Source organism: Pinus tabuliformis, chromosome 9 (assembly GCF_031772625.1).
Source record: "Pinus tabuliformis cultivar Carrire ecotype Pingquan chromosome 9, CPIR1, whole genome shotgun sequence".
In the NCBI taxonomy this organism is placed as follows: domain Eukaryota; kingdom Viridiplantae; phylum Streptophyta; class Pinopsida; order Pinales; family Pinaceae; genus Pinus; species Pinus tabuliformis.
The window spans coordinates 1259887766-1259900762 of NC_142307.1; the positions used below are offsets into that span (position 1 = coordinate 1259887766).

Genomic DNA, 12997 nt, shown 5'->3' on the forward strand with positions numbered 1-12997 from the left:
CTGAGATGAGAAATCTATCAGGTTTTGATAAAGGAACCAGTCAACCTTTAGGGATCCTCCCCAATGTGCCTATAAAATTGAAAGGGAAGACCGTTCAAATGAACGTGATGGTCGTTCAAGGACCCTTGGATTATAACCTACTCCTTGGACGAGACTATATATATTGCATGGGAGCCGTGGTCTCCTCACTCTTTAGAGTAATGTGTTTTCCGCATGAAGGAAGAATGGTCAAGCTCGTGGACCAACTTTCGTTTCCCGGATCACACATCGCAAGTAGTCATGTGCCATCCCTAAATGGTCTATTCATGCAAGAAGTGTCTCAACCCACGGTCCGTACTCCTGATGAGCGCGAGTAATCTGGGAGGATATGACTGGAACCCAGGGGGCATGCATCCTGGCCTGCTTCGGCAGGGAAACTTTTGGGTATAGGGTAGGTTTCCGCGGGAGAATATGACTAGTCCGTACCCCGTCCGTGGATGGAAGAGGGGTTGTTCTAGAATAGGATTCTTTTGTCAAAGTTACGTGTTTGGCACCAGTCATTCACCCTTGTCTATTCCGGTAGACATTGCCCAGGAAGTGTTTTGTTTGAAAGATTAACGAGACAATCTTTGGGTAACCTGAAAGAGGTAAGCCTCTCTCGATTAAAACAAATGTTTTGGCGAAGGGTAAGTAGAGGTAACCTTGAAACTCTGTTTTATACCTGGGGGCATGCAAACCTTTTGGAGTGCAAGCAAGGGGCGACTATTTATTTTTTAAATTTTTAGGTCCTCCCTTTAAACCTGTAGGTCTAACCCTTTAAACTCGTAGGATTAGCCGTTTCCGAACTTGCATAAAGAAAGGAGAATGAGCATAGCTTTGGTAAGGCGCAAGCTCTATAAAAAATGGGATCTTTCATGAGACGCTCTTATCTTATGACTGGGTAAATCGAGCAGTTTTAGCATAAAGTTCATGCTCGTTAAAAAATAAACGCAAGATCCGAGCAGTTTTAACGTGGTCTTCATGCTCGTTAAAAAATAAATATAAGCAGTGAGCAATGTTTCCTCCAGAGTTTAAGCTCATTTTTAAATAAAAAATGAACCTATCCCGGTAAATAACCGCTGTGATCGTAAATTTATCAGCCATAAAAGCCTTGGTCGTGTTTGCACCTGCCACCTCCACCTTTCATTTGGCCAATCGTTCACCTCCATATGATTGTTTACCCATTTTGAGGAACAACTGCGAAGAGTGATTTCACCTAGCCATCCTTGTGACACTGCCGTGATTGGAAAATTCCAACCTGTACCTGGAATCAGTTGCTATCCCTGTTTATCATTCGTTCCTCAAAAGACGAGTCTTCTTTAAGCTCTTTTCAGCTGACTCGTAAAATATGAAAAGATTGCCGAGTTTTGGCCTTCCAGCTCGTTAAAGGACAGGAAGAGCTATCCCTCCTCTAGATTTTAATCTTTTTGGACCTGAGGGATTATTGCACAAAAAGGTCGAGCGCTTGTTTTATTCGGCTCGTTAAAGTTATCGAAAACTCATCCCTTCTGTATTGTTTTATACTTTTTCGGACTTAAGGGATTAGATGACGAAAAAGGAATTTTGGAGTTGACTTTATGTACCTTTTCAGACTCTCTAAAAATGAAAAGGACCGAGTTATCCTTGTCGTTAGACTCGTTAAAATGATTAAATAGCGACAAACTTGTCTTTAGACGAGAACGAGTTTCCCTATCGCTAAGCTCGTTAAAACATAGCGACGGCCTTGCCCGAAGGGCAGGTTATAGAACAAGCATATGTTATCCTCCTCAAGCTTGACAAAAATAAAGAGGTACTGGTCAGCAATGACTGGGAAAAAATTGGGAAAAATCAAGAAAACTTTGATGGTAGCAGGTCGCTCTTGAACATGACACTTTTCCTCCGTATCACATTCGGGTTGGGTTGTTTCATTCACCGGCCACATCACCATGGTCTTGCCATACCATCCATATTTGGGGTAATGCTACCAATCCATCGCATCAGTGTCGCCATATGTTCAAGAGAAGTCGTTCAGAAAGAGTCAACCGGGTCCCATCCACTGCCATACATTATCCTTCATCCATTCATGACCGCCACCCTGAATCATATGTCACAGATTGTTTTCACCTCCATTAAAATCATTAGCTCCATTCCGTGTCACTGATGTGGGATTCATTAAGGCCCTCCTTTGACAGATCGCTCCTTGTCAACATCAGCTCATTGTCCAAGGAGTTGATCTAGGAACAACCCCTTCAGTACTTTGAAGCTTGCATGCCTCAATGGCAAGTTTCTCACTTCCGGCGACAGGTATACATCAATGACCTTCGACCAGAAGATTTTGCGTGGTGTTCGACGCCAAGTCCTTTTTTCACACCACGTGAATTGTACTGCAGTACCTTGAGGGTCATTATCATTATTGGTGATTCCTCTCGCGCTTGTTAATGGTTTACATCATTGACCGGTAATCAAGCGATGTCTTTCCATGTTCGACTTCAGCGCAATTCTCACATGGATCGACTTGTACTTAGAGTGAAGATCGAACGAGTTTGAAGACCCCGGATCTAGTTTCATCCATCCGGGTTGCGATATATATTCAGGAAATATAAAGACATTTGACATGTACATCATTGCAGCAGATGATCATCCTACTCAAAGGATGATAATTTCACCAAAATTATCAGTCTACAATCAGACGATCGTCTGTTCCATGTACAAAAATGAATTTATAAAGCTGAGCATGGGAATGCCCGCCTCAGCTAGATCATGAAAGCAGAATGAATCATAATGTATTGTATTGTATTTTATTACAGGTCTCCTCCCAGCAGATGGATGAACTTCGGACCCTCCTGGATAAAGCATTTCACCCGATAAACGGCCTCATACTTTAGGGGGCAACTGTTATAGAAATTTGTGTGCCTTGCATCACTGAGCATGAAATGTCAATAATCAAGGGATCCAAAGTCCCTAAACATGTTGTTCCTACCCCTAGAGGAACAAGGCCAAGTAACCACAGTAATTCAAAAAAGTTCTCCACCTGAAAACACTCAAAAACAAAGCAATTCTGGATCATGTCAACTGCTCCACTGAGCATCTGCGCTGAATGTCAACTGCTCCACTGTCTACCTGTGTTGAATGTCAACTGCAAAGAAGGCTACCTGCGCTGGGCGAGTTTGGACATGTGGCAGAGTCATTCCTCAAGGTGTCAATGCCTAGGAAGCTTCCAAAATGACACTTGGATCAGGGAATTCGACTGGTGATGAGTAAGAGGTTCCAAATCTCCAAGTGGAAGCAAGAACCTCCAAGTGGACTCAAGAACTGAAGTGGGAGAGGACACTAGTCAGCTTCATACCATCCTCAAGCTGACTCATCCTTTCTCCAAAACTCCTATATATAGATCTCTCTCATGAGGTCTAGGGAGGCTGGAATTTAGTATTTGCAAAGAATTGTTGTTGGTTTGTGGCTAGAAATATTGGGTGTGTTATGCTTTGAAAGGAGCTGAAGAGGGAATTCCATTCTGCTGGGAAGGAGATGCTGGGTTGGAGCCTTATGGGTTGTATCTCTTCCTGAACCCTGTTACTTTCAATAAAGCTATCTTGATTCTTTCCTATATGCTGGTGTACTTTGTATGATTTCATTGGTATATTTGATTTACTTCTAATCCTGAATCATTTATGAATATGTATATTTGCCTTTGTATTGTGTTCTTCTCTTGTTGCAAGTAGCTGTTCTCTTATCACAGGTAGTTGTTCTCTTGTGATCTCGTGGGATTCAAGTAGTTGTTCTCTTGATCAAGCGAGGAGGCAAGTAGCTGTGGACACACAAAGAGAAGAGGATCTAGTTCGAGGGACAACCAGAAGATAACGGTAAGTCTGCCGATCTCCTCTCTTTCATATTTCATAAAGGAAGAACTCATGATAGCTGTATTCGTTTGTTGCTAAGGCGCTGTCACACCTTAGGTGGATAGGATCGTCCTAAATAGGCATTTTTCCCCACAACAATCTTGCTATAGGTTGGCTATGCATGTACTTACATAGCTAAATAGGCCATCATATCATGGAACTTCTCACTCAAAAAGGAATATGAGTCACACCAGACCTCTTTCTCCTCGTCAGAGTATCTAATAGAGACTATTCTATGATGGTTTCAGAGGCTTTTCGTGGGCTTTTCTTTTGGTAAAAATTGGGCATCACCGTGGCATCACCCAGACCTAGAAATGAATTTGCATTGTGGGAGTCTACTTCCAATGCTCTTAGGCCTGAAGAAAGTGTTAGCCATCTAAGCCAGCAGATTCAAAAACTAGATACAATCTATAATGGTGAAGATTGTCTCTTTCCTCAGAAAAGTACTCATGGCGAAGTTATCACTTGCCTAGGTATAGTTTTTCATATGCATAAATTATGTAGTTAGATTCTATTCCTAGAGGTTTTAGTTCAGAATTAGCAACATTAAGAGATGCATTGTGACCTGATAAGCAGCTGCAGTAGCATGGGAAGCTAAGTAGCCACTGGTTATTGAAGAAATTCAAGTAGATCCACCATAGGCTATGGAAGTCTGTATCAAAATCACCCACACATCCCTCTGTCATACTGACATTACATTCTGGAATGGTGGGGTAATTAGTAACGTGGTTTCAAGCTTGTTATGCTATATATTTTCCATGAAGGTTGTGGAGATTGTTATTCTTGTTATTGGTACTCATTGCTGGCCATAACTGTTTTACTTCAAATGACTTATGTATGTCTGCAAGATGAAAACATGCAAACTTTTCCTCGCATACTTGGACACAAGGGTGCTGGGTAAACCTTTGTTAGTTACAGTTAATATGAGTTTGATTATATGTTTTTCGAACAAATTATGAAATAAGAGCATACAATTTATGATTGTAGGATAGTAGAGAGCATGGGAGAAGGCGTGACAGATATTAAGGTTGGAGACCATGTAATTCCCTTGTTCACAGGAGAGTGTGGAGATTGTGTGTTCTGTAAATCTAAGAAGACTAATCTGTGTGATAAATTCAAAATCGATCTCACAAGAAAAGTGATGAGAAACGATGGAAAGACGCGTTTCTCAATCAAGGGATTGCCCATTTACCATTTCATGTCCACTTCTACATTTAGCGAATACATAGTTGTTGACTATGCTTGCGTTGCCAAAATCAATCCAGAGGCTCCACTGGACAAAGCATGCTTGTTTGGTTGTGGAATAGCCACTGGTATATTTACTGTGACTTTTTTATGCATCTAAGCCTCAATATTGGAGCTACAATATTCAACTTACAATTAGAATGAGCAATATATCTTTTGATTGTTCAGGTGTTGGAGCTATTTTCAACACAACTGACATCCAAAGTGGATCAATTGTGGCCATTTTTGGCCTCGGTACCATTGGCCTTGCTGTTAGTAATATCGTCCTGACACTAGTTCAGTTTTATGTGATATTCTCTACAAATGATTTCAGATTTCATGATATTCTATAAAGTGTACTCATTATGTTTTCATGGGCACTTTGTAGGTCACAGTGGGTGCAAGAATGAGAGGTGCCTCCAAGATAATTGGTATTGACACAAATTCAAGCAAGTTCATCAAAGGTAAAATGGATTCTCCTATGAAGATCAGACAACCATACATTTTCTGAGTCCTAATTATGTAGAACCAACTAAACTGAATATCATCATAACTGAGACCAGGGAATTAAGTAGAAACTCACCAATTAACTTCATTTCCAATGCAGCGAAAGCCTTGGGCGTGACTGAATGCATTAATCCAAAAGACCATGAAAAGCCCATTCAAGAGGTAAGTTAAATGCTTTTTTGCTTAATAAAATGTTCACAGATTTATCTCTGGTTCACGATAAGGAGAAAGTTATATTTATGTCAGGTAATAGCAGAGAAGACACAAGGAGGTGTGGATTATAGCTTCGAATGCATTGGAAATACAGGTGTTTTGTATTAGTCTTTCTTGGCTACTCGGGAGGTAAAACAGCTAGTCTTTTTCCCTTTTTTAATAGTGATGTAGATTGATGGAGAATCATTATCAGCTGCAACTATTACATTAGGAACAATTATTCCATAAATATCATTAACATACAGTTAAAATAAATATCAGTAATGGACAGTTACAAAAAATTGAAAGTTTAATTTTATATAATTAGAAAACAAATTGTTAACCAAACCATTCAAACTAAAATCTCTTAGAATCTGTCTCAATTCTATATAATTGAAAAATAAATGGTTTCCCAAACCACTCTCACTAATTTGAAAACCCTTCTCTTTACCAAGTCATCTCATTCAAAGTTTCATCATCCTTCTCTTTATTGACATCCTGGATTAACTGCTCAAAAACCCCTGAGATTATATCTGTGTTTTCATGTTCTAGAGTCACAACTTTCAACACCTTGAATTTTAGGCTAGGCATCCCATCTTTAAGATATTTAAGAACTCGTCTCAATCCCTCATCTCCCACATCTGCATCATAATTTTTCTGTGGCAGTATCTGAGTCTTCAATTGCTTTAGGTGATACTTAAAAGGAAGCATCTGTAGATTGTCCATTCTGCTGCAAGTAGACGTGAAGTAGACCACCTTCTCCTTGTATTTCTGATCACTATCTTTTGTTACGAAAATTTCAAACAAAGGAACGCCTAGAGCTCCTGCAACCAGATGCCTTGCATTGTAACTCTTGGCAACAAATCTCTCATGTTGAGAATCAATATGGATGGTTCTTCCATATGGATCATTTTCACCCTCTGCCAAACCAACCCACCATCCAATGTCATGTTTAATCATTCCTTGTAAACCTAGAGTATGATGATCATGTGATGGCACCAATATAGGATCTGAAGTGCATGAATAGTTCCCTGAAATGAAATTAGCCCAATTTGAAGAAGTGGAATATTTCTCAATAATGTGTAATGCCTGGATTTAGCCTCCTATTTCCTCTGAATACAGTTGAAATCTTCCTTTCACCATATAATTTCTTCACAACACCTCGAATCTGGTTCAGAAGCCTAGAATTGTGGAAACAACAGAGCCCACCCAACGTAAGAGTTTGATTGGGTTGCAGTTAATAGGATAAACTAAACCATGAGAGGTAAAAAGAAGCAGTAGTTTCTTTGATGATCTATGTTGTGATTTGGAGTGTGGCTGAGAACTAGTAGACTTGGGAGATAATTGGAGATTTGCAAACCATCATAATAATAATACTGTATAAAATCTTCAGAGAAACTACAACCTTAAACACAATTTTTTTTTCCCATATAAATAATTTTTAACAGAAATCTATATGTGATAACAGGTTTGAGGTAAGGTTTCAAGGCCACAAATGCAACATTGCATGGAGGACTGTTTGAAGGCTAAGAGGCCTATTGTAGGGCCTTCTCTTCAAGTTGCAGGTGCACAGAGACTAGCGCAGGTGGAGAAAAGGGTGTTAACCCTTGAACAAAGTTTGGAGCTCTTGCTGTAGCAAAACTGTGGGCTGTAGGGTGCCTTGTGTAGGTTTCCAAAGACTAAAACAATGAGTGGGAAGGCTATAGGGGTCTATTTTACAGCTACAACAAAATTAAATTAGAGTTGTCAGAATCTATTAGCTCAGAATTATGTTTTCAACTTCTGCTTGAATTAGAGGCAACTAAGTTGGACTAAATCTTGCGTTTTATAGGCAACTAAGTTAGACTAGAGTTGATCAAAACCTTTTTAGCATGGAATTTTGTTTCAAACTTCTGTTTGTATTAGATACAACAAAGTTTGATCAAATGTTGCATATTTCTGTTGTCTCAGAGTAAGTTCAGAGGTTCGAAAGAAAATTGTGTGCCTTCTCTTCAACTGATTCTACCATAGCTATTTATTGCAACTTATTGTGACATATTGGTAAAATGATCATTATTCTGATAAATAATTTGTGTTTTTAGAATCGATAGCTGCTGCAAAATTATCTTTGGACATGTCAGTAGTTTAACAATTTCATGTAGCAAAATTAGGGACAACTGGTTTAGCTTTGAAGATTCTATAATATATGTCATGGAAGGTGATGTGAGTCCTATTGGTCCTACCCAACTTGAGCTTCCAAGGTAATAAACAAATTCCTGCACTTGTGCTTTTAGAAGTCCTCAAACCTCATTGGCCTTTTATAACCTCTGGTCTACAAGTTTTCCATAGAAGCTTTGGGATATTTGTAATCATGGTTGTATATAGAAAAAATGGTTGTTCTCTATTCTAATCTTGACACTGAGAAGACAATATTAATTGAAGTGCTATACAATAATATTAACTGAAGTGTTTATATAAACAACTGGCTTAATCCCTTGGGAAAGAATAGTGAAAGGATCATTTTCAATTTTTGGCAAAGCTTTTCTCCTATCATTTCCTCCTTGGAAATTTAAGCCCGTCTTGTGAGCACCTCTATTCATGTAATCGTTATATAAAATCTTGGAAGTCTGATCCCATGCTTCTCAACTGGTTTTCAAATTTGAAAGTCCCATATCATGCTTTTCAACTGATTTTGGAATTATAGATGTTTTCTCTAGCAAAATTGTCTACATGTATATTCACTAGCGGGTCTTTTTCGTAAATTTGATCTTGCATAGGTTGATTTGTTATAGGGTGATAAGGACCTTGGTTCTTGGCATTCAAGATGCTACTTTAATATTGTTTAGCTTAAATTTTCAAGTGATTGTCTGATTATAGAAATTCCAGCATCATTCCTATTTAAAGGAAGTGATATTAGTTCTTAATATTGTTTCTAGGCTCGTTTCTATTTCTTATATGATGTTAGCTCCAATGTAATCACTCACTATTTAAAATAGACCTTAAGCAGAAATAAATTATATCTAGCTTGAGTGGGCTTAATGGTTAAGAGCATGTGTTTCCTCCTAAGAGGTCACGGGTTCAAAACCAGAGGGGGTAGAGTATGTATGCCTTCATTAACTTAGAGGTCAAATCACTGTGTGGAGGTGGGTCCCTTGTCGCACAAGTAAGGGGGTCTCATACACCAATGTCGTGTCTGGCTTGGTTGTGACCTTAAAATTGGATAATCAAAATATCCTCTAGAAATTTTAGAATTGTATTTCAAAGGTATGAGAGTGCAAGGAAGCCTTGTCTTTAGTGAGGTGCATGATAAGGTAATGCTTGCCTTCAACATGTAAAAAATCTTGCAAGAGTTTGGAGGTTTAATTTGGAATACATCATTGTTTTGAGCTAGCCAAATGGAGCGGATCACCTCTACAACCAAAATATTGTCTTATGTTCTAGTTGTAGTCCATTCATTTAATGCCTATGTGTTATCTCCAATCCATTGTTGCATTTTACATAGTCTATGAGTGATAGCCCATATCTCATTGGTGAGATGACAGTGAATCAAAAGGTGATTTCATGCTTTCGTGTTATTCCCCTAAGAGCGCATGTGTTGGGACTTGTCCATCCTCTTCTTCTAAGCATGTCTAGGTTGGGATTGCACCCTTGATTTGAGATTTGGGGCCCAACCTTGGTTGTAGATAGTTTTCTTGCATCTAGAGGGTCTAGACTTGTCCTTGAACACCTTATTTGGTACAAAACTATTCATGAAGATCCATCAATTGGTTTTTCATCATCATATAGATCAATTTATATGTAATTTTATATACATGCACATAATCAATCTTCCTAAAACATGGTTGATCTCTGTGTCTTAGACCACTAACTGCCACAAATCATAGTTAGATGTGCTTGAGTGTGGGTAAGTAATTGCATTATGGGAGAACTAATATGCATTTACAATGTATATCAAAAGAAGAAAGTTGCATTGTAGAATGCATGTGGGGTCATAAGAGAGGTATCATGTCACTATACAAAGGATATAAAAATAAAAGGGTATAAAAAAATGTGAACAAAAAAATGGATACATACAATATTTAGTGAAAATAGGGGTTTTTTTAAATTGGGAAGGTGTATTGGATTTATATTGGTAAGGGGTTAAATAATGTGATTTTTAGAGGTATTTTCCAATATGTAGTTAAATTAAGGGTATTGTTTAGTATGCCACGAATGCACGTGCTATGTCAGAGGTTCAGTGAGTGAAGCCCCCGTGCATGAATCCAGCTTGCTGGCTCAGTCAATGATACAATAGCTTTACAGTCTTTTGATCAAGAAGTCTATAGAAATGTTTAAGAATCCACCCTACATACTTTGAATTGTGAAGTATTTATACAAAAGTTTTATTACAAAATATCTCAAACTAATTTGAGATTTAATTTGGAAATACAAATATCTTCTTGCATGAAGATAGAGATAGCTATTGAACTGCTTTCATGTTGTCCCATTTATTGTGGTATTGTTGGCCTTTATGGTTTGATTTTTAACCCTTTATGCTCTTTGCTATTTGAATTTTCACGCTGGAGGCTTTAGTCACTTTAGGCTTTCATCTGATACTCTTTTACTTTGATGACCTGTCAATATCCTTTACTGTGTTTTTACTTTTATTGTACATTTTAACTTTTTACTGTGTATTTCAACAGTAAATTATTTAGTTTTTTATATGTATCAGCATATGGTAATGGATCTTGATCAACTTTTTGTATGTTTGATTTGTTTGTCTTTTCACTGTATGCTTTGTCTAGTTCCTTTGTTTTAACAGTCAATTTCTCTGTGTGAATGATTTCTTTCTATGTTCTGTGTATAACTGTTTTCTTCCTTTGAATGAAGGTTTTTAAACTGATTTCCTTTCAAGTCTTGGAGTAAACACGTTTTGTGACTAGTATCAAAACTGTTTATCAAAGCTCTAGTCTTCTGCTAATTACTTGCAAAATACAACAATTTGTTAATAAAACATAGGTCTACAAGGAGGTGACCGAAGGCCGTACTGAAACTGGGAAGAACTGTGGATAGAGTCTAGAAGGTGTTCGGGAGGGAATCCATGGTGAAATCATGTCTCAGAGGCTCAGGGTGGCACTGGAAGGGTTTGATAGGTTTCACTGTGTAACTGAGTAAAATGCATGAAAATGAGGGTTTTCGAGGTTTTAACGGGTAATGGGTAAATTGGCATGGAATTTTATATTATGAATAGTAGGTGGTTTATTAGGTTGAGTGAGGTGGCAGCTTCCCAATCCATCACACTGCTTTTGAGGCAAAGGTGGTATTAAGGAGGGGTCACCTGATCTACCTCCACGCCTGACACATAGCATTTGGGGTTCGGGGGAAAACCACTTTATCGGGTAGGTAACGATTGGCCATCGGGCATGGCTGATATGGCTATGGATTTTCGGATGAGGGGGATGGTGGTCGGACATCAATCGGGCGAGGTAAGTGCATGGGTGATAAAAGCATGGGTTTCAGAGGGGGGGCAGTGCTTTAAACTTTGGCGGTATGGGATTATTTATAGGTTAATGATGGGTTTAATCGATCGGGCGGGGCTTAATGATAGGATTAACCCAACATTATCGAAAATTGGTAAGTTAAGCAAATTATGTCAGGGGTATGAAGTAGGGGGTCAACTATAGTTTATATTTAAACTAAGGGTTGGGATATTTATTTAGGGGATTTAATTAATATAGGGGAAAAGGCATTCTGGGATTTATATAATAAAATTAAAAATTAATATGAAATTTGCGGAGTGGGTATATCCTTAGCATAATGCAAAATGTAATATTTGTGCACTTTATTTACATACACTCAATACTTAGGATAATATGTTTTTGTGGGTTTTTTTGAATGAAAAGGGATTTAACATGGAGTTGCTTTACTTTTCTTAGGAAAATGAAGTTTAACCTTAGGAAAAGGGGTCTTATTAGGGAAATGAAGGGGGATGAATTTTATGAAGGGGATTCTAGCACTTGATGTCCATAAGTCATTAAGCCGAGGGTCTAGTCCCACCAAAAGTCAGAGAAATGCTCTGAGCCTCTTTGACTTGAAGGATTTAAAGTACTTAGAACATACTTGTAGATAGGAAATTAGTAAGTAAGGGGAAAATGAATGAGGGGGAGTTAATCACATTAACTTGCAAACCTTTATTTTTGCTTCCATAATTGATCATACATATTGAAATATGTGTCTAAGTCTGATGCATGTGTTTTGATCCAATCAACTTTATAGTTCAACAACCTTTCTTCTACTTACCCATTTAATTACCCTAACATTTTTTCTTCATTTATTTGGGTGCATTTAGGCTAGCAAAACCTTATCATCCATTTTTCTTTTGAAAAGTAATCTACCTAATTCTAACCTTATATCATCCAAGGGCTCAGATTAAACTGATGAGCTCCTTTATTTTCTCTACCTATCTAATGATTTGCCAAGATTAAACTATTTGGTCAAATTTTATTCTCTAATTATAAACATAAAATTCAAAGCATGAAATAACCAATATTAAATAGTTTGATTACCATGGACTGTGGCATGGATAAAAAGCTACACACAATCATTATTATGCATAAAAGTAAATAGTAGTGGCATTTAGACTTGCACACTTTCATGGTCTCTTTTTTTGTTTTTTTGGGGTTCATATATTTTCATTTTTTGACCTTCTCTTTTTCGTTTTGTCCTTTGATATTTCTTTTAGGACATACCCTCTTTACATTTTTAAATTTTAAAATAATATGGAAAACATTTGCAGAAAGCAAAGGTATATACAATATTACAAGGCTTAACCTTAGTCATTCAAAATTATGACTCCTATTGGTATAGGAACCTTACAGTGGCTCCGCTTGGGGATGGCATCTTCTGAAAATATGTCAAGAACTCTAAAGATCAATAGCCCTTGAAATGTTGTTGATGTTACCATGAAAAGTGTCCTTTTGTGAATTTACATTATTGATACTTATGACAGTAAATCTTTTAAAGCTTAGTGCCTTCTCTTCAGGCTTCAACTTCAAAGATCACCATCCAATCCAAAGTAGACTTTGCAAATAAAGTATGTACAAATGGGAAATGAAAATTAGTAACTTGGTTCAAAGTAATGTTTTATTATTTGACCATTCACTGGCCCACCTTCTGCATCTGTACCATCAATGTCTCTCAAGAAGAAAGCATTATTTCCTCTG

General features: G+C 37.8%; 1 protein-coding gene across 1 annotated transcript; it reads right to left on the reverse strand.

Annotated features, from left to right (window-relative positions):
• Positions 1–6263: 6263 nt before the first annotated feature.
• On the reverse strand, positions 6264–6776 carry LOC149153117 (protein EXECUTER 2, chloroplastic-like). Its single transcript, XM_089443707.1, has one exon. It carries the CDS (start codon positions 6774–6776, stop codon positions 6264–6266), a length of 513 nt encoding a protein of 170 aa, XP_089299833.1.
• Positions 6777–12997: the final 6221 nt, after the last annotated feature.

Excerpts from the sequence above, each read along its gene's own strand:
- LOC149153117 (XM_089443707.1), bottom strand. The coding sequence starts at position 6,776 with ATGATTAAACATGACATTGGATGGTGGGTTGGTTTGGCAGAGGGTGAA.